The sequence below is a fragment of the Panthera onca genome, chromosome B4 (assembly GCF_046562875.1).
Source record: "Panthera onca isolate mPanOnc1 chromosome B4, mPanOnc1 haplotype 2, whole genome shotgun sequence".
NCBI lineage: Eukaryota > Metazoa > Chordata > Mammalia > Carnivora > Felidae > Panthera > Panthera onca.
In genome coordinates, this window is record NC_138345.1 from 34,023,200 (window position 1) to 34,045,424 (window position 22,225).

General features: G+C 43.6%; 1 protein-coding gene across 21 annotated transcripts in view; it reads left to right on the top strand.

The window, feature by feature from the left end:
• Window positions 1-22,225, top strand: part of MICAL3 (microtubule associated monooxygenase, calponin and LIM domain containing 3) — a 229,793-nt gene that overhangs the window by 119,563 nt on the left and 88,005 nt on the right. For 15 of the 21 annotated variants that reach the window (XR_009617551.3, XM_060658906.3, XM_060658918.3 and 12 more), the window contains 11 exons: window positions 2,599-2,746; window positions 4,801-4,997; window positions 6,572-6,684; window positions 6,775-6,837; window positions 7,533-7,730; window positions 9,265-9,348; window positions 12,478-12,576; window positions 14,627-14,683; window positions 17,101-17,208; window positions 19,958-20,065; window positions 20,679-20,865. Coding sequence is in view for 20 of the 21 variants with exons in the window: in XM_060658906.3 (XP_060514889.1) it covers window positions 2,599-2,746; window positions 4,801-4,997; window positions 6,572-6,684; window positions 6,775-6,837; window positions 7,533-7,730; window positions 9,265-9,348; window positions 12,478-12,576; window positions 14,627-14,683; window positions 17,101-17,208; window positions 19,958-20,065; window positions 20,679-20,865 (1,362 nt within the window). In the remaining variant the exon portion in view is untranslated. The remainder of the gene's footprint in view (window positions 1-2,598; window positions 2,747-4,800; window positions 4,998-6,571; window positions 6,685-6,774; window positions 6,838-7,532; window positions 7,731-9,264; window positions 9,349-12,477; window positions 12,577-14,626; window positions 14,684-17,100; window positions 17,209-19,957; window positions 20,066-20,678; window positions 20,866-22,225) is intronic. The other 6 variants (XM_060658921.3, XM_060658923.3, XM_060658909.3 and 3 more) reach the window with 5 other exon arrangements.

Sequence of the window (22,225 nt, forward strand, 5' to 3'; positions counted from 1 at the left end):
ATAAGGCAATAGTTCTCAACCAGAGGTGATTTTGCCCCTCAGGGAACATTTGGTAGCCTTTGAAGACATTTTTGATTGTCATGACTAGGGGAGGGTACTATTGTCATTCAAGGATGCTGCCCAACCTCCTAAGTGCGCAAGTCAGCTCCCCACAACAAAGAATTGCCCAGCCAAAAATGTCAGTAATGTCAAGGATGAGAACCCTCGGTCTAAGGTTTTAGGAGGATATAAAGAGAAACCAGATACAAATGCTGATGAGAGAGAGAGGAGTGAGTGCACACACATACACCAACCAAGGTTTCTGGGGGAGGCTTTATGAAGAAGCAGTGGTATTTTAGCTGAGTATTATGACATGTCAGGATACGGTTGCAGAGATAAAGGCCATTCTGTATTTTGTGTGCCTTGAAGGGCCCCTGGATTTTTTTTAAAAGAAGAGCAACCAGAGTATGCCTGGTCAGCTGCATGTAAGATGGGATGGAGAAGGGAAATGCCAGAGGCAGGGAAACTAGTTAGGAGTACATTGCAGAGGTGCCTGGGTGGCTCATTCGGTTGAGTGTCTAACTCTTGGTTTCGGCTCAGGTCATGATCTCACAGTGCATGGGTTTGAACCCCATGTTGGGCTCTGCACTAATGGTACAGAGCCTGCTTGGGATTCTCTCTCTCTCCCTCTCTCTCTGACCCTCCTTCACTCATGCACATGCATTCTCCCTCTCTCTCTCTCTCTGTCTGTCTCTCTCTCTCTCTCTCTCTCAAAAATAAAAATAAACTTAAAAAGAAATACAGGGGGCGCCTGGGTGGCTCAGTCAGTTAAGAGTCCAACTTCGGCTCAGGTCATGATCTCGCAGTCCGTGAGTTCAAGCCCCTCATTGGGCTCTGTGCTGACAGCTTGGAGCCTAGAGCCTACTTCAGATTCTGTGTCTCCCCCTCTCTCTGCCCCTCCCACTCTCACACTCTGTCTCTTTCTCTCTCTCAAAAATAAATAAACATTAAAAAAGAAAGAAAGAAAAGAAAAGAATTGCATTGCAGTAGTCAAGCTAATGGTGGTGAAGGCCTAAATCTGATATTGATGTTGAGGATGGACAAGGCCATGGAGCATAGTTAGAAGAACTCTGACTTTGGGGCCGGGTGCAATGGAGTCCCAGTTCAAGCTCTGCCATTTGTGAAGTGTGTGGGCAAGAACGGGTTATTTTGCATCTGTGAACTTTGGTTTCCTTGTCTGTGAAATGGGCCTAACAAATACCTACTCCATACTATAGTCATGAGGCTTCTATGACATGTATAGAGTATTTATTACAACATCTGGCATACAGCAAGTGGTCACAAATGGCAGCCACTTTGTCATTGTCATTATTAATTATGTGAGAGAGCCAGAATCAATAGGCATTGGCAGTTTGGTTGCATTATGGGTCAAGAGAGCATTGTGAATGGTGCTGCCATCAGTTTGGAGAAGGAAGTGGGAGGATGAGAAAGTTTGACATGCTATTGGGATATCAAGGTGGACATCACAACCAGCAGGCAGTTGGAAACATTTTCATCTAAGCAGACAATACACCTTTGTCAATGTCATTTTAGGGCCTAGAGTATTGAAGTTGACTAATACATGTTAGATTGATGGATATACAGACTTGGAAGACATTTGAATAAAATTAATTTCGGAAGTAAATTTCTGATTTACAATAATAACACCAGCAGTGGTTGGTTCCCTGTGTAGTTTTAGGATACATTTTCAGACTTAAATAGGATTTCAGACTTAAATAGGACTTTTATGATATTGCAGTTTTTACCTTGTTAAGTTCCCAAACACTAAAGGACTTCGTAGAAGGTTAGTTATTTCCAGCTGCTAAAAGTAAGAGAGCAGACATTCTTGGACACAAATAGGAGTTTACAGCTTCTTTTAAATGCTGCATATCAGAGCTTCTCTGATGCAGTTTACAGATTTTTATAAGGCACAGCAATAAACTGGAAAACATCCAAGCATATGTGTTCTTGTATTCACCTTTTCAAGATGTGATCATTTATAATATAGAATGCCAAGCCTGACCTGAGGGATTGATTGTTCCTGTCTGGGGTCCTTGGCCTTGCCAATGTAATCCTACAGAGTTTCTTCACTTGGCAAATCGCTCTGTACTCTGGAAAGTGTAAGAGTGGGCTTTGTTTGCCTTTGATTAACATGTTGCCAGAGCGAATGGAATCTTTTCTGCTCTACTCCCCCCAGTATTGCTTTGAAGGGAAGGAGCTTCCTCAGCTAGCTGCCGCGCAACTATCCAGGGAGGGTGACAGGTCAGTAGATGGCGCTGTTCCATCTAAGTCCCTATCAAACAATGCGGCAGTGATACTGGGCTTTACGTGAGCAAGGCCAGATAACCCCCGTCGTGACTGGCATTGACCTCAGAGTCTGGGTAAATTGGTAGTTTCTTATCTACCTAAAATTCTACTGTCACGATACCAGTTACATAGCTTCTGACTTTTGAAAAACCGTGACAGCTCTTTTGTCCCAACCTTTAGTAACTGTTCAAATTAGGTATGGGTATTGCAAAGAGGATCCTCTATCAATGCTACCAGGTGACCACACTTCTGATATTTTTTTTATTGTTTTAGAGTCTGTAGCTCGTTCAAGCAAACTACTGGGTTGGTGCCAAAGGCAGACAGATGGCTATGCAGGGGTAAATGTGACAGATCTCACTATGTCCTGGAAAAGTGGACTGGCTCTGTGTGCGATCATCCATAGATACCGCCCTGATCTGATGTAAGTTGTGACAAACTTTGTGTTTTATTTTGTATTCCCTAAGCACTTCAGAGTATTTTGCTATCAAATAGCCAAATGTTGTACTTTTTTCTACAATGAGTTACGTAGCAAGCTACTCTAGAAAGCAGTGATTAATTTTGATTTAGTTATGTTTAAAACTGTATGTCAAGCATCATGTAGCTGAATCCAGGTGAGATTTTAAAATCACAGCACTCAGAACGTCAAAAACTGGTTTTAACACCCACCTGGACCTGTTTACATCACACAAAGGAAAATTCTGTTCATTGGCCCCTGGTTGAACTCTTCTTTTCAGCCAGCTGTCTCTCAAATGCTGTTGGGCATAAGGAAAACTTCACTAGAACATTTGGCTGGCCGAAGGCAAATATGTCCCTACTAACAAAACAGAAAACAATGAACACTTACCCGATTTATCATGGTTCATTGGTATTATCTCTTTCTTAAGAATTGCACCTTTTACAAACATACTCTGTCCAGTCCATAAGATTCAGGCCACCTTACCCACTTATATCGGTAACATCTTCCCTTTTGGCCATTCTTCACTCACCTAAATGCAGAATCAGTACAATAGGATGACCCCAAGTCAATTGCAGTGACTGGTGCACTCAGATTTACCCCATGGAAGCCAAACAAGAAGATCCAAAAACAGAAGCAGAGCATGTTGAATTATTTTGGCTGCCTGTCCTTTTATCATTAGGGCCCAAATTTGTGCATTTGCTTTGTTTTAATGATTGCTTAAGGAAACATAAGAAACATAGTTTCTGTTTATAATAGGTTATAAATTAATGAGGCAAGAGCTAGTAAAAATAGCCTTATGTAGTGTGGTTTAGGAATGGAGGTTTCTGATTTGCTTGGATAAACTTAAGTGACCTCTAGTGTTCCTATCCCTTAGCTAATGCAGAGGTTGGTAAATGGTAAGTGAAAGTAGGGCTTTTTCATCCCCACCAAAAAAGGGCGGGAGAGGAAGAGAGACTAGCTTGAGAAGGATTGTGATGAATGATACAGAAGGCTTTAGAAGAAGGTTCAGGTCAATCAGTTCTCTTCCAAAGGGAAGGAACCAAAGAAAAGGAAATGGAGGCAAAAGTAACTGAAGGGAACCTAGCAGGTGAGGTGGAGGGGGATGGTAGAGGGAGGGGACGCATTCTTGTTAGAAAGAACCAAAGCCTGCCTCCAGAAGGTCTAGGGAATTTCCTTGTAATAGAACACAAAGCAGTGAGTAGGTAATTTGGCACAGTTTAGACTATGATGACTTCATTCAGGATGAGGCCTCTATGGTTTAATAGGCTTAATCTATAGAGAGAAGGCATTTAGAAAAATGAAAAACTTGCTATGGAAGTCAGTAGTAGGTTAACACAAAATAAGCCCTGCCCAGTTGATCTGAAATCACCTCTTAAAGAAGAATGCTATCAGTCTTTACTTGATTGAATGGCAAGAAGCTTGAAATCCAGTGGGAAGTGTTGGTTAATCTAAATTCTTGGGAAAACTCAAGAAATTTAGCGATGGAAAAATCTTTTGAGGAAGGTTTTGGAATTTCCCTTCGAGTAGAAGGCTGAGTAAGATTTACCAGAGCTGAGTTAGTACATCAACAGCTTGTCTGGTCCTAATGACACAGCAAGTGATAATCCTAGGCCGTTAGAAGCAGTCTGATCCAAATAGGATTTTTATCATTATTGAGCATTAGTTTAATATGTACAGATGACATGCAACATACAAGAGAGTACATGTTAAAGATAGTTCCTCTTCTTGAGCTTACCCTTTAAGAAATTTATGTTACTGGAAAAATGAGAGTAGTTCTTCATCTTTTCCACTCTTTTTTCCTTTCTAAGTAGATTTTTTTAATCATTTCTTCTTGAGGATGATTTTCATTTTCTTAGTAAAAAGGAGACTAAAAGGTGAGATCAATAGTTTGGCCCTCAGATTGCACCCTGGATTTTAGCTAAAAGACTAAGAAATGGTGATGACTCCATTGATACTGTGTTTTCTGGTGTGAAGACAAGCAAGCCTTCTTGATATGTTTTTTTTATCCCATTTCTTAGAGATTTTGACTCTTTGGATGAGCAAAATGTGGAGAAGAATAACCAGCTGGCCTTTGATATTGCTGAGAAAGAACTGGGCATCTCTCCCATTATGACAGGCAAAGAAATGGCCTCAGTGGGGGAGCCTGACAAGCTGACTATGGTGATGTACCTGACTCAGTTCTACGAGATGTTCAAGGACTCACTCCCCTCCAGTGGTAAGGGCTGGCAGACACTGGTATGGAGATCTTCCATTTCTTCTTTGTTGTTGCCTGGCTTTCCTGTCTTTCCTTCCAACCATGTCCTTCATCATTACCACCAAAAGCAAACCTGCACTTACTCTGTTATTCCTAGTTGGCTTTCTGGATAAGTCCCTGGAACTTTGTTCCATTAATTTTTCCTTCTCTGCTAGTGTGTTCTCAACCATTCTTTCTTTTCCCACATCTCTCTCTCTAAACCTTTAAGTACACAAAAATCATTCCTATGCAAAATGTTTTCCCTGACTCTACTACTTTCTCACACCGTTTCAGAACCAGCCTTTTTGAAAAAAAGTGGTTTATGCTTAAGGCCTCAGCCTCCTAAGGCCTAAACTTTATAACACTTTGCAACCCGGCTTCTGTTTTTACTGCTCTGCCAAAACTGTTCTCCACAGTCATGAAAAATCACCAAATCTGTATTCTTTTCTCATTTTGCATCTCATGCACTTGGCTTTTCTGCGTTATTCAGAACTATGGAGTGATGCCCTTTTTCTTGAAGTTCTCTCTGCTCGTTGGCTTCTGTGGTCCTGTACTTGTTTGCCTCATTCTCTTTCTTCTGTAACTGTTGCTTCTATGGTTTCTTTCTCTTCTCCTACCTTTTAGTGCTTTCCAAAGTCTTTGTTTGGCCCTTAGCCTGCTGCCTCAGTCTACCAGAGTACTGTGCTATAAAAAAATGTCCCTGTTGTCATTTATTGTCCCTTGGAGGAAGTGTAGTGTAATGCTTTAGAGTGTTCACCATGGTACCCGACCTGGGCTTATTTCCCAGTTCTTTGACCTGTTTGACCTTAGGCAAGTTACTAAATTTCCCTGTGCCTCAGTTTTCCCATTTGCAAACTGGATTTTATGTATGTATAACATAAAATTGTGATATGCTAAGGAGAATGGCAGACAAAAGGACTTAACAAATACCTGCAGTATATTATTCGTTTCAATTATTTAAAAAATTATTAGCATTACTAATAAAACATTAGAATCCACAGAGTTGGTGGTTCTCCAATGTCTTCCAGTCCACTTACTCATAGAGATGTCCGTGGCTTTTTCTGATAAAATATGCAGTTCTTACAGCAGAAATCCACACTGTAGCATCAGTATACCTATTTAGGGAGAGCCCTGCCTTTATGTGCAGCTAAATGCATAATCAAAACCATTGACCCTAAACCACATACCCTACCTCCCTTTCTCCCTCCACCTTGAAATTTTTATCACAAAGGTGAGGCTTTAGCAGTCAATTGTAACTAACAATCATAGGCAGATTCCAACTTTTGAAAAGCAAAAATGGAGGGTTTTTTGACCGAAGTGGATTGAAAGAAAAAGTTGGTTCTGTTTACATGGATGGAAAAGAAAAAGCTCAACATCCACACCTAAGTGTGCATTTCCTTTGAGGAATTTCCTGCTGAGTTCTCCTTGGTTTTGTCAGAGCAGATGAGCCTTTAGAATTTTCTGAGGTTCTTTGAGCCACCTGCAAGGAGGTATTCCTGGTCAGTACTTTGAAGCCCCCTCCAGGGCTGTCCTCAAACATTGCTTCCTGTTCACAGATGCCTTGGACCTGAATGCTGAGGAGAAAGCAGTCCTTATAGCTAGCACCAAATCTCCCATCTCCTTCCTAAGCAAACTTGGGCAGACCATCTCTCGGAAACGTTCTCCCAAGGTAAAATGGAAGAGGTTTTTGACCTACTGCAAACCTAAAGGCAAGTTATAGTGCCTAGGATAACGCAGTGTCCCTCCTCTCTTGGTATAGGATAAAAAGGAAAAGGACTTGGATGGTGCTGGAAAGAGGAGAAAGACCAGTCAATCGGAAGAGGTAAGAATTATCTGGGATTTGCTAGAATGATCAAATTCCCCTTTTTGGCTTAAATCCTTAATTTCCAAATTGATATTGCTAGATCTTTTCGTATTCTTTTTTTTTTTTTTTTAATTTTTTTAACGTTTATTTATTATTGAGAGAGAGAGACAGAGCATGAGCATGGAGGGGAAGGGAGAGGAGGAGATGCAGAATCTGAAGCAGGCTCCAGGCTCTGAGCTGTCAGCACAGAGTCCGAGCAGGGCTTGAACTCACAAACCACGAGATCATGACCTGAGCTGAAGTCAGACACTTAACCGACTGAGCCACCCAGGCGCCCCTCATATTCATTTTTTATGAGAATTTTTGTGGGCAGATGCTTTTTCATTGGGCTTCTGCCTTTGTTTAATGTTTTGGAGAACATCCAAGGGAGCAGACACGTGTGCCCTGGTGCTTTCCTGTCCCTTTAGAATTACATATTTGGCAGAGGGCAGTGACTTTTCTGAGATACAGCAATACCAGCAAAAGTCCAAGTACCTCTTTATACTGCCCCATGCACCAAAGTCTTCCTGACGGCATCTTGAGATTAGAACCTTAAGGGAAGCTGTTAAGCTTAACCTAAAGCAAAAATACCAGCCACCTTGCCAGGCACTGGTCGCCCTTCTTCTTTGAGGGAAGGGCATTTGTGGCGGGGGGGCTTATGTAACAGAGGCCAGGTTTTGGGTGTTGGTGTTTATCAGGAGGAAGCACCCCGGGGCTACAGAGGAGGAAGGCCCACACTGGTGAGCACTCTGACAGACAGGAGGATGGATGTGGCCCTTGGCAATCAGAACAAAGTGAAATACATGGCAACCCAGCTGCTGGCCAAATTTGAAGAGAATGCACCTCCACAGTCCACTGGCATGAGGAGACAGGTAAACCCCATGTTACATCTCACCCATCCACACTTGGTCTGACCACATAGGAAGGAGGGATCTTCTCAGTCAAGTGAAATGGGTGTGTCTCAGCCGAGTGTTCATGCACTCAAGACTGGTGTCTGGTTTTCCCCTTGTCTGACTGCAGCAGAGAAAAAGTGTTTTATAACCTCCTTGTGTGCTTTCAGGACTGCTTTATCCTCACCATTCAGGTGTGAGGTGTCTGTGACAAAAAAATCCGAAGAGGGGTTTTAAATTTCTGTATATATCTATACTTATTTATATGTTCATATACATGCAAACATATTTGAATTATGAAAGAGGTGGATGTTTATTGAGGAAAATGCTGAAAACTATAATAAAGGTAATCAAGACACCTCTAATTCTGTTAACATTTTGTTGTTTCTTTCTAGTCATTTTTGTTTCCATAGTTGAGGTCATTCTTAATATACACTTCCTGTTCTGCGTTGTTCACATAACTTTGGGCATATTCCCATGTTGTGCCATGCTTTTCTTAACTCTTCTCTGGTGTTGGATGTTTTCATTGTTTCTCATCTTTCATGATAAAGTACAGAGGTAATAAACATTCTTGTGGTAGATCTTCTTTTGTGTGCTGCAAATGGTTTTCCTAGGCTATCCTCAAGAGTTATGAACATTTTAAAGAGTCATCGTAGAAATTAACTTTCATTCCCATAAGTCAAACCAGAGAGTGCTAGACAGGAGCATTTAACTTGAGGTGTCTTTGTTATGTCTTGTCTCCCTCTTGCTTGTCTGAAAGTTACAAAGATGTCTTACAAGAGGAGGTGCTGGGATTCTGAGATTTACACAAAAAATTTCTTGTAAAACTCCCTAATGACCTGAGAGAACATCCAGAGGAAAGGGACCCCATTCTTTTTATTCTTTTACTCTCTTTCTTCATCTTTTCCATATATATCAGCCATTGTTCCAATTGACCAGGGCTGAGGGGGCTACTGACTTTGCTTGGAGTCTGGCCATAATTAACTTCTTCTCACATTTAGCCTTTGGTTATTAATCTTCACACTCCAATCATGCGTGTCATGGTTCATAGAGAAGATGATAATATTCATTGGTAAACATCTGAGGTTGCCTGGCAACTGCAGGATCTGCCCCATTTCGGGAAGGCTGGAATGCTCTCCATGAGAGGAAGTTTGCCCTTAAGAGAAGGTTGTTTTCCTCATTTTGAGTAGAAAGATTAGTTTTCCAAACCTGAATTAGTAGTTTAGGCTCAGAGCTTTGAGCTAAGGAAGAGGATAATGAAAATTCCAGCTTTGGATTGCCTCTTTTTTTTCCTTTAGCATTTGCTTTTGGTTTGCGGGGGTAGGGTATCTTGTTTTTGTTATAAGTGTAACTTTCTAAGAATTAATTCCGTGTCTCCCCCCACTCCCAGCTCATAGATATGTGTCTGTCAGCCATGCATGAGTATCTTTTTTGTGTCTTCTCCTACCTTAATGTATTTTATTTTGTTTTGTCTCCATGTCCTGTCCCCCACCCATACTTGGCCTGTGTGTCACAGCCGACACAAGAGCGTGGGGTCAGCCAGCCGTCCTGCTGCCTACCTGAGCAGGGTCGCCCTGCTCCCACCCCCCAGTGGAAACAGGTAAAGCTGCTGCCCAGGGACCAGAATGGGTGCTGCTTCCCTGGGCCTTCCAACCCCACTCCTCCCTCTGAACCAGCCACAGCTGAGGCCTCCTACACTTTAGAATCCTAGCTCTCAAGGACAGGAAACTTCTGTACTCTTTTGAGTAGCAACTGTGGGGGGAAGTTTAACAGACCATACTGATTGTATTGCATGATTTGTTTAATTTGTTGGGATTTGAGAAATCACTTAAAAGGGTAGGTGGTTAATTTGGTGTTGAAACTTGCTAAAGCTATGTGGGAAGTAGTTTAGCTACCTTAGCTTCTACAGTTTTACCATTATTACCTTTGTCCCAAGTTGACATTTTGCTTACATGTGTCCTTGTAACCACTGCAGGGAGAATCCTGAATTCAGCAAGGCTGAGAATTGGGGCAGTGGAGCCTTTCATGTTAAATAAGAAAATGTTAGCTGAGAAATAGTCTCAAACTATGATTTTTATTTGTTTCAGACCCTCAACAAAGATGATGGTGGGCATTTTCTAGGTGTTTTGTCTCCATTTAAAATACTCTTTGAAAATTTTCAGTGAAGTTTGTACAGGATCTCCTAGCTGCTCATTAGCAGTATAGGATAGGACAGAAAGAAGGGGGTGGGGAATTGCACCTGGCTGATAATAGGAAGCCCATCAGAAAGATTGGGGCCTCTACTGTATTTTCTCTCTCCCAAGTCACAGTTGAGCAAGTTCCTGCTCTACTGAGTGCAGCCTGGATTCTCTGTCTTATGGTTTGGTATCATTTAGGACTAAGATTCTGAGAGGTCAGGTGAGCTAACCCTCAATTTCCTCTTGTGCTGCAGAGTGCCAGGTATTGCTGGGAGGTGCTAGGGAGTGGCAGGTGGGTTTTATTTGAATTATATTCAGGGCAAAAGTTACCTTTCTAACCTCTTTTTTAATAATATGCCACATTAAAGGCAGGGCCCATGAGTCTGAAATGGAAGCTAGGGAGCAATGTCCAGACTCACAACAGACCCCAGCCTGCTTCTTTCTCTATGCCTAGGAAAACAAATAAACAAAGTCCATTAAAAATTCCATTTTATTTTCTTACCCTTTGCCTTGAAGTCTACGTGGTTGTATGATTTGAAAGGTAATATTTAGTTGAGGATCTGCTGAAGGGGAAAGTGAACTCTAAACTAGGTTCCCCCAAACTCTAGATTCTGACAATGTCCAGAAAGGTCCTCTGAGGTGCAAGGAGCAAAACAGAAGGGAAGTCAGTAGTAACATGTGTAGATGGATGAACTGATGTCTTTAAAAGGCATGTGCCCAGAGCAGCTTTGAGTTGGCTTCCTGGGAGGTCTCAGAGGTATTAAGTGTGACCCGAGGAGACTCGCTCAGCTGAGGCCCTTGTCCTGGTGAAGACTGGTACATCAGCTCATCACCTGATGGAACTGTACCAAAGGGGCATCAAGACAAGAGCTTGGTGTTTGTGGACCTGTTTGTGAAACATCTGGTGACCTCTAACCTTGTATGGGGTGCTACATGGAGACATATAGCTAGGTTGTCATCTGGGTAATATATGATTACAGTCAATGAAGCAGAATATTGCCGGGCTCTTTGGGTAGCAGAATAGAGTCATTGAAGTCAAACCTGGGTTCTATGGAGTGGGTACCAGAGATTACAGTGGAAAGGGTATCTGGGTAGATCTTGGTAAGTGAAAAACCATGAACAATGAAAATCCTGTTAGATCATTGTTCTATGGAGTTGGGAACGTGAATTTACTTGGCTGTGAAAGAACTGTAACTCACAGTTACATGTAATTTTTTCTCAGCACTAATCAGGGGTGGCATCATGAGTCTTGGCCTTGTAAATTTATCTCCTAAAAGAGAACCTTGGCAGGCAGTGCCACATGCTCCAGAAATGTGGGAACAGAAGAACTCCAGTGGTGTGCTCCACTGGCCCTCTGCTTCTGACTCATCCTGTCTGCAACCCTGTTTCTCTCCCTTTAGGATTGAGGGGCTGACTGGCAATACCTTACCATGACTCACTTTTTGTTTTTCTTGAAGAGGTTTGGATTGAGGCAGGAGGGTGTGGCAAGCACAGCCATGGTGGCTGAGTTGGCACAAGGATCAGTTTTCACTTAGGTCATGGTATGGAAGAGGAAAAATGAATAACAATTTTGCTTGCCAGTGACTTCTCTTTTTTACCTTCCTGTGTAAACACTTTGGCCCTTCCTTCCCCACCCTTCTACCTTTTGATCTCAGAAATGCATCCTGCAGGCAACCAGCCTTGGTTTGGAAGTAAGTCATCATGTGAAGTTGGAATAGATGATGGGGCTCTTTCCCCTGGCCTCACAACCTCTTCTTTCCCTCCCATACTTCACCTGTGTGCTGCCCCACATGGTCATTCTGGTCATGAGGAAATGGAGGATTCCTCTGGCCTAGAAATAAGTAATTGTTCCCTAAGTACCGAAGAGTTCTCTAAATCATAGATTCATAGGAAGGGAGTACAATGGAGAGGGGCAAAATGGGGAAATAATCCATGGATATGTGTGGTGTTCAGTTGGTGAAAGATATTTAAGTTTTATATTCTGTTTCCTATACTTTCTTGTATTTCCTTGGTAGTTTTCCAGAACCTTTTGAGCATGAGTGAGGGGACTGAGAAGAGGGAAGCCATGGCAGGGTGTTGTCTTGTGTGAGCCCTCAAGGAGAGTGCTGCTTTGCTGCTGGTGGGTGTAGAGGTGACTGAGCCATCAGGAGACAGTCTTCATGCTCCCCTCGTGCTATTTGGCCTGTGTGCCCTTTCTCTCTACTTACATCCAAGCCCATTTCTTCTGTCCTCAGCTTCTCTGATAAAACTCACAAAGAATATACCCTTGATCCCTGGCATTTAGAAAGTGTTACACTGCAAGTTCTGACCCCAAGGCCAGCTGCGGAGATTACCCATGTGGTCTGCACTTACCAAACAGCGCAAGTGTGACCCAGAGGCCAACGATCGACTGTGACAAGCCATCCTCCCTAACCATACAGTGATTGCTGTTGAGGATGGAGAGGCAAGGGAGGGATGGTTTTGGCAGATGCCCTTTAGTCTTTCTAGAACCAGCCAAAACGTGGCGCCTGTTTCACCAATGTTCTCTATGTTTGTGTCTGTTGGTGTAAAAGCGACGGGAAAAGGAGTGTTCTCGGACCTGCCCCAAAAAAGTGATCACACTCTCTCCTCCCCCTTCTCCACCTCCCTGTCGGGCGCCTGGCAGCCAGCAGGTGATCTTCTCTGCATGCTCCGTGGTCCTCGTCTGTGTCTTCTTGCCTGCCTGTGTAGGTGGCTAGGGTAGAGACCAAATCAGAACTCCCTCTTTTCAGAAATCACAATAAAAAAACAGAAAGATCATTTGTAGCAGAAGCACCTTTATTGCTACAGATGAACAATTTCCAATTAGACCTCAGGATAGCACTTAATATATTCAAACCCTGGTTTAATCTAGTCCCACATCATAGGAGAACAACTATGCAAGCACAGACTAAAACTTAAACTATATTTGTCACAGATACAAGGTCCAAAAAGCCCTGGGGAACAACACATTTTTATATAACCTCATTTAAAGCAGCCACTTTTGTCTTGCTGCCCAAGGAGATATAATTAGGATGGGCTTTTGGAAGCTTTTTATAGGGCCTCACTATATTATGAGTTTGGTTCCTTCTGGTTTTGAGAGCCCTGCCTCTCACTTATCCAGCTTATGCCAGCAAACACCTGTCCTTCCCATCTGCCCCACTCACACTCTAGGCAGACCATTTGAAAATGTGTTATAGAGCAGTTAACCACAGACATGATTAAAGAGGATAATAAGCATACATTAATAAAGTATATTTATAAAATAGAAATTGACCTTTGTAGGATATTTCTATAAAATAAAATACTAATTTTATTTTTTTTTAATTTTATTTTTTTCAACGTTTTTTATTGATTTTTGGGACAGAGAGAGACAGAGCATGAACGGGGGAGGGGCAGAGAGAGAGGGAGACACAGAATCGGAAACAGGCTCCAGGCTCCGAGCCATCAGCCCAGAGCCTGACGCGGGGCTCGAACTCACGGACCGCGAGATCGTGACCTGGCTGAAGTCGGACGCTTAACCGACTGCGCCACCCAGGCGCCCCTAAAATACTAATTTTAAAGGCAGGATCTATGGAAAGACATTTTCTCAACTAAGTGGCCTATTTAAAAGGGGCCCCTGAGTAATGTGTCTGATTGTTAAAGGCGCACACTGTGTCCCTGGGCCTAAGAATTCAGCCATTGTAGACTGAGTAATTACCCTATGCCTTGTCTGTACATAATAACTAACACTTAGTCCCAGGCGGCATTCTCAGTTCTTGTTGTGTTAACCTCCATCCGTTCTCCCAGTAACCCTACGGCAGGTACTGTTATCATCTCCATGTTGCAGATGAGACTGAGGCATAGGGTAGAGAGGCCAAGTACTTTGTACAAGTTCACACAATAAGTAATGGAGCCAGGAATTGAATGTGGGTGGTGTGACTCTGGAACCCAACCTCTGGCCTCATCCTGCCTGTGGAGACCATTATGTTTGTGGGCCACATTAGAGGCTTTGGATTAGTTCTTCCACCAGTACAAGGCCATAAGCTGAATCCTCACCAGTAATCCAAAGAGTGATGAAAGTGGCCTTCCCTTTTCCCACACAATTGCTGATAGTTGTTTCCTTGGGTCCGTAGAGGCAGCCATATGCCTGTCTTCAGGATTTCCATGCCTATCATGTACATATTCCTATCTGTTGACTGAAGATGCTTCCAGTCGTCATCCACTTCTCCCTTTAATAAATGACGCTTTGGTCCCATATTCCTATTCAGGGACCACTCCCCATCCTCGAGTTTCCTCTGGACTGTTTAACGGCCATTTGTTCCAGGCAGTTTCCATCTCCCCACCTTTCCTTTCTAATATATTGTTGTGGAAAGCTTCACCCTTTCACCCTCCTAACCAGCTTCTCATTTTAAACCTTCCATTTAATGCCTCTGATCTTGTGCCACTGTGTGAAAGAAATATGTTTGTTCCACTTTTGTACTAACCATAGTTCTTTATTTGTGTGGCTGACCTCACTGGAGGCCAGATGGACAGAGTGCTGGACAGAAAGTTGTCCTGGGATCATGGGATTTGATTTAGATGGGATTGTGGTTTCCTGGGGTGGGGATCTGTCAGGGGCAGGGGATATGTGTTGAAATGAATTCTGAATATCTGGCACTGTCACTTAGTAGGTCCACATAGAACATTTGGATGGAGCTTAAGTCTCTACTTTGTTATTAACAGACGTACAGGGATCTTGATGCTGACAGCCGTGGCAAGCAGAGTCCCCACCATGAGAGGGTAAAAGAGCATGAATCATGGCATGGGATGCTGAGAGCCAAACGGACGGGGCACGCTGTGGTGGTGGGGCAGAGGGAAGGTGGGGATGGTCCCCTCTCCCCTTGCTTTGTGCACACTCTTGTCACTCAGCCAAGAGCAAGAATTCTTGTTGCTTAACCGTGTTGACCCATGTAAATAGCATTCACAGGAGAGCATTCATCTGCCCAGCACTGAGATCAGTAAGTGGGTGGGATTTGCTTATATCTTTGGACATTCGGGGATCTTGAGGTAGAAATAATGAGAGAGCCAAAGCTCTTACTGGTGTGGGGATTTTTCAAGTATGAAGAACTGATGGAGGGGAAGGAAGGTGGTAACAAGATAGGGGTGTGTAATGAAAAGCTTTAGTGGGTCTCTTCTGAAAAACTGAAAGGGGATCTAGTGATTATACCTGGCCATCATATAATTTGATGAATAGCAGAGATGCCCATTTTTAAAAGCCTGTTTATTTTCTGAAACTTTCGGTTGTTACTGTTACCCTTAAACCTGATCCCTGAGTGAGTTAAGCTCTGCAGCAAGAGTGAAGAATCCTCTGTAACTGTTAATTTCACATGGGCCTTTTTTCTTTTATTTTTACCTCTCCTTCTGCCTTTGCTTTCTGAGAAATACAGTCACTGCGAAGGAAGCTAGTGCTGTATTCTTACACCCCGTCACCAAGCAAGAAGCAGGCAATCTGTGCTGCCAGGACCATGCGTGGATCGGTGCTGGCTTAGGGAGAGAGACCGGGGCCAAAGTGGAAGGAGGGTGTCCATTTCATCTCCTCACGCACGGCCCAGCTCTGCTTTCTTCACTTCTGTTGGGGCTGCTTCCTACCATGAGCACTGTGTGCCCAGCCTCTTTCTTCCTTCTTCCCAGGCTGTATTCCCCTCAAAAAGAAAAGTAGGTATTTTCACAAAGAAGGGCAAGCCCTACATTTCAGGGAATGCATAGTTAATGAGACCCTGATGATTTTTAATGAAGCAGTGCCTAAGCAAAGAAGAATAGAGGGAAGTGTGTAAAATAAAAGGAGAGATGGGCAGGGAGAAATTATCAGAAGTCTAGGGCTACAATGCCCCCAGAAGAAAGGTAGGATTTTGAGCTCAGGAAGCAAGAAGGTTTGCAGGGAATTTTCTTTCATTTTCCCAATGGATTGGTTTCCAGATTCTTCACTGCAGGGGTCCTGTCTAGATACTTGTAAGGGTTACTGTATGTGTGCTCTTCCAGGATTTTCTGTTCACTATTCCATAATCTTGCCTGTGCACTCACCTGCTCCTATCCACCCCCCACCCCCACCCCCAAGTCTTCCCATTAGTTTCACTGCTTTGCCATCCCTGGGAGAGTTGCCTTCTCTCTTATTTCTCTCAGGTGGGTGATACTCTTCTACAGAGATCCCCCCCTTGGGCCTGTGTTTCTGAGCCTGCCCCAAGTGCTGAGCTGAGGGCCAGTGAGCTGGCTGAGAATCTGGAGCAGGGATGGTTACACTCCACTTCATCACCGCTCAAAGCTGTGAATTTAGTGAGGGACTAAATTGGGGGTGTGATGGATCTGCTTGGAGCTAGAGGGGCAGAGGGCTTCTCTTACCATGACAGTTCTTCCCTCCACCCTGCAAGTATTTCATCCTGAACCTTGTAGGAAACTGAGCAGTTATCACTTGCCAGAGCTCTCAGGCCCCTTCTCCCTCTCTGGGGACTGGACAGTTCCTGGCTGCATGGGCCCACCACCGAGGAAGATGCCAGCTTACTTTTGCAACACATGCTGCATGCAGTCTGCAGAGGACTTGGGATCTTTTCTCCTGATCATTGCTGGGATTTGGCTGGCTCCTTGGCAGGCAGAGTTTCTCTGAGCACTAGCAATAGGAAGAGGCAAAGCCACATTTCTGGCCTTTATGGAGGAGTAAACTTCATTCTAGATTTGCTATTGCTATTGTTTGCTGTTTGTAAGGCCAGTGGAGTGATGAGGTGGTACAGTCTCCTTCTGCCCAGGAGAATTCCCAGCTCAAGTCTGTGAGGGTCTCTACAGAGGACATAAAGTGGGTGTGTGAGCAGGACATAGCCCCTGGCCTCTGTCTCCTCCTGGCTGGCAGGCAGCTTTATCCACTTGGGGTGGATGGAGTAAAACCACCAAGCAAGAGAAGACAAGGCTTTCAGAGACGGCTCATGTCTACAGTGACCATGTTCCAGAGCGAGCTTCACTGTAAGCATGAGGCAAGGGTGAGCGAGCTGAAAGTAAAATGGAAGCTTTGAATGAGCCATTCACACCTTTGGGAACTAAGAATGTCTCTTTACTGCATTAGTTACTTAGGTAAAGGTCTAAAACTCCCAAATTCCTTACATTCAGGTCAGTGTGTAACTTTTTATTTAACATTTCCTTTGATTTTTTTTTCTCCATCTTGTATTTTGTAGCCAGAGCCTGAACCTTCTCGCCGATTTTTTGTTGACCAGTGGGAGCTTTCTCTTAGTCTTCGCTCCTCCAACCGCCCCGCCTCTCCCTCCTCTGACTCTCTCCGACAGGTAGCACAGCCTGGAACTTGGCAAAGCTCTTTGCTCTCCAGCCTCTCCTCAGTTCACCTACACAAATGTCATCAGGCCCGAGGGAGGTTGCAGAGCTCTTAACTTTGGCCTGTCTTCTGTGGGAATCCACGTGTGTGTGTGTGTGTGTGTGTGTGTGTTTGTCAGTTTTGCATGTGAGGTCTATAGGCAAACACCAAAGTTAAAGAGGCTGCTAGCTTTCATTGTAACAAATTCTGTCACAGTAAACCCACTTCTATTATATTTCAACTATATAAAATAACAACAAACATTTTTCAGCCATTAACTTTTTAAATTCCAAATGTCTTCGTATGGATATGTATTAAAAAATATGAACAATAGTGTAATTAAATCTCTTAAATGGAGTGGTGAATATGCAGTATTGTGGGTGCCTCTTGCATTGTGATCACTTGAGGAGTGAACCCTGCTATTTCCCACAGTGGAACTGATCCAGCTATAGAGTAGTTTAGAGAGAGGTTGGCGGATCCTTTTGCCCTTTCTGTTTATGTTTCCTGTCCTCGAGCAGTCTGTGTGGTACGTGTGTGGAAACATATGCATGTGTGGCGGCAAAAGTATAAGTCCAGCAATTGCCACATTTAGACTGTTTCTTAAGAGTGGGGAGAAGGATACCATCTGCTATTCATGCCAGAAGAAAATAGAACTTGAGTTTCCACCTCTCTTGGGGGGATGCTTGTCATTATTACCGCATTGCTGAGAACTGAATGTGACAAATGCCTTTGCACGCAGGCAGCCCTGGGCTGTATTTGCTGAGGATGCCAGTTTCTGGTGGGAGGGAAGGGTCCTGGCCGAGCAGTGAGGATCCAGAGCTTGCTCAGTGTCCCAGCCTCAAGGGTGGCATCTGGCCTACACCCTCACTTACTTTCTGCACCCTCGGTGTCAGCTGTTAAGTGACCTGCTCAGCTCTGCCTGGTGTCAGTCTGTTCCAGGAGTAAGTTTCCCTAACAGCTCTAATCTAAAGAAGGTTTAGATCTTAGAGCCACTTGTTTTTCTCAACCATTAATGGGTATAAGCTGTGGAGTTAATGAACAAATGGCACCAATCCTTGGAAATCTCCTTATTTTAAATTGAAAAATAGAATTGACTCCTCAGTTCCAGCTGAACCTTGGAGAATTGTTTGCTCATCTGTACTTCTGTTATTCTCGTGTTCACATAGAGCTAGTTCCCCCTGTTCCCCCACCCCTGGAGCACTTCTCTTGTTTGTCCCTTCTCAGCCCAGGGCACGCCATTGCTCAGGTCAGTGATTCTCTCACACCTGGCTTTGTGTGTTGTCCATTCAAACCACTTCCTGACAGGGTTGTGGACATCCCCAAGACAACTGCTCCTGGAGTGTTTTTCTCAGTCAGAATTACAGGGCTCCCCAAACTCATTAGGCAGTTCTCTTATTCCACACAGTTTATGAGAGGAGAGTCATGCACACTAGGTGTCCTGGCCATCTCCACATTGGGAGTCTCTAAAGGACTGTCAGCAAGACTTTGACCTCATTCCTTGGGACAGGCTCAAAGCTAGGCTGCCTAGCAGGAAGGCTTACAACTGAAATTTTGTAGTTTTGCTTGTTACTTCTTCAACATTGCTAGAAAGAGGATTGAATTGGTTGGATTTTTTTTTTTTCTTTTTCCAACCTATGAAAAAATAACCCCTCTTGGACTAGAAACTTCCCAAGACTTCCTGACTTCCTGACTTCCCAAGACTAAACTAAGCAACTTGTCTGCATGGCTCCAGGTGTTAGCCTCCTGCAGCTGTGTTTAAGATGCCCACCCAGTCTAGAACACTTTGGCCTTAGTGCCTGGGTAGAACAGATAAATATTAACAGGGAGAATGGACTGAGAAGGATTCTTCCAGATAAAGCTCAGAAATATTTGATGCATATGACGGGGGTTATGAGTGAAGCATTAATAGGAGGAAGGTGATCATCATGAGTAATACTAGGCTGTTGGCATCTTTTACCCAAGTGGAGAATCAGCCTTGCAAGTGTGAGCTTAGTTTCTTTCTTTCTTTTTTTTTTTATGTCTTTTATGTTTATTTGTTTTTGAGAGAGAGAGAGGCAGAGTGCAAGTGGCGGAGGGGCAGAGAGAGAGAGGGAGACAGAATCCAAAGCAGGCTCCAGGCTCTGAGCTGTCAGCACAGAGCCCAACGCAAGGGCTCAAACCCACAAACCACGAGATCATGACCTGAGCCGAAGTCAGACGCTTAACCAACTGAGCCACCCTGGCACCCCAAGCTCAGTTTTTTTTCTAAATGTGAAATAACTTGCCAAGCCCTCTCCTAGACCCAACTTGAAACATAATGTTAATCTGGACATGTGCCGTGTGGGTGGGAGTTATTCCTCTTGAATTCTTTGTATGTAATTTGAGTCAGTAGGGTATAGGCCCTTCTTACTATGTTCTATATTTGTATCCATCCTGTCTTCCCACCTCCCTGAACTATATGCTCCGAAAAGACATGGAAGACTAAGTTCTCCCTTACTGAGTTTAGTTATTCCTGCAGGCATTACTCTTACCTCTGCTGATACCTCTGTGTGGACGTTGACACCCATTTTTCTGACCACCAAGTTTCCCTGCTTGTGGGCACTGTGTTGGCATGGTTTGCTGCTGCACCTTGTATTCATTTTATACCTTTCAAAGATTTTTTTCCCCCTGTCTTCTTAATTTATTTATTTTTTTTCCTTCTCATTTTCCATCATTCTGGTCATTTTATAATCTCCAACCAATAGAAGTATATAAAGATGTACACTGGCGGAGTGAGCTCATTGGCTGAGCAGATAGCCAATCAGCTTCAAAGGAAAGAACAGCCCAAAACCCTTCTAGACAAGAAGGAACTGGTAAGAGATGTATTAAGGGCACCGTCTGTCTAGATATAGCACAGCTGTGGTAAATAAACCTGGTTTATTCTAAGTAGCTTAGTAACATATATACCTAATATATGCCATGCGGTAACTTTTTTTTAAAGATATCTGAAGTTTGTAACTGAATTTCTAGGACTGACTGGCTGTTTAGAATGTTGTGTGGAAAAACATACTTAGTATCTGTAAAAGTGATTGTTTGCTCTGGAGTCCTGGAGGCCCACATTCATGTAGAACGACGTGAACTCTGAGTAGGTATTTTTATGCTACCTTCAAAACACAATTCTGTCAAAATAATTTGGTTTGTTATGAAATTGTGTAAAACCAACTGGGGATTCCTCTTGGGTGTTGATTAACATCGATTCAGAACCCAGCTAATGCCGATTGCTATATAGAGGGCACATGTGACAGTCACTGCAGTAGTGCCATTGTTTTTCAGGAGAGCCAATAATAAAGTGAGTCATCGTAGTCTGTCTCAAAACAAAATTGCTTAGTGAGGGTTAGTTTCACATATGGAGAGGGTCGTGCACCTCCAGGAGGTGAGTCTAAGAAGTGTTGGCTCTGACAGATCTTCCACCATCCCCCATTACAGGGCTCGATAAAGAAGGAGTTCCCACAGAATTTAGGAGGCAGCGACACGTGCTACTTCTGTCAGAAGCGGGTCTACGTGATGGAGAGGCTGAGTGCTGAGGGCAAGTTCTTCCATCGGAGCTGCTTCAAATGCGAGTACTGCGCCACTACCCTGCGCCTCTCGGCTTACGCCTATGACATCGAGGATGGTGAGTCTATTTGCACTTGAGGCCATACTTAGAAACTGAGCTTAGGGGCACTTTTTTCCACGTGAGCTGACCTTAGGGCTCTTACTGCATTCTTATATATACATTTTTTCTGCCTCTCCTAACCCTTCCCATCCATCTCCCTCTACTCTTTATTTTTTCTCTAAGACTCTTATAAATATTTCCCTAAAGTCACCAAGCTGTAGCACAGTATTACTCAGTAATGACGGTAATGAGAATGGCATGCGTTAATGTAAATCACTTCCCTGGCTTCACAGACACTTGCTTTCTTACCTCAGGGTGGGATCTTAAGATAAAAGGGACACAAAGCGAATAAGGTATTTTTGTCTTTACTTTAGAGAAGGGGAAATGACAGGCCTATGGAAGTCACATTTCTTGCCTCCGGTCAATAACAGCAAATTGAAACTAGATTTCACGCCCTTCGGGTTCTGAGACTTTTGCTTCCTGAGGATGACCGAATTATGCCCACCTCTCTCTAGCATCACTGTTTCTCTGATGAATTGAGAGTTTGTAGCACAGGATCTAAATCTAATTTACTACAGTGTCCAAGCCCTGGCCTTTTGTAACGTTTGTTGCTTTTATAAATAGAACGATGTTAATGGAGCAGAAGGTGGAGAATTATGCAAACAATTAATAAAGCCCAATAGACAGAGGCAGGCTGGCATGCCTGCCATCTAAAGACTCTTTAAAACTCCTTAAAGTAACTGACTACTACACTCATTCCTATGGAATGCTGAAGGAATGTCTTGAAAGGCAGGCTTACTGATTCAAAAGTAATGAAAAGATCTAGATTAATGGGAGTCCTCATAGAGGTGGCATTATGTGCCCTCTTTTTGGATTCCTGGACCCAAATCCAATGTGGGGGCAGGGTGGTGGAGTCCCCTACCCCCGCCCCAATACCAAGTATTTCTCCAACACCAGCAGGGTGTCTAAGAATTCAGCTCAATTCTGACACTAACTACTCGACCCAGAGATAGCATCAGATTCCACACGTTAAGGGCTCAGGCCAGTAATACTGTCCCTTGCCCCCTACTTTAGATACTAGTCATAAGCCCAGGCTATTACCTGTGCTTCTGACCACCAGCTACAGATTGGAGGTTCCAACGACCTCCTTCTTTGGTTCTTCTCATTTGCTAAAATGGCTCACAGAACTCAGGAAAACACTTACATACCAGTTTATTAAAGGATATGGTAAAAGATAACAAATCAACAGCCACATGAAGAAATACATATGGCAAGGTCTAGGGAAAGGGCATAGAGCTTCCATGCCCTCTCCAGGGGCACCACTTTCCCCACATCTCTATATGTTTGCCAACTTGGAAGTTCTCTGAACCCCATCCTC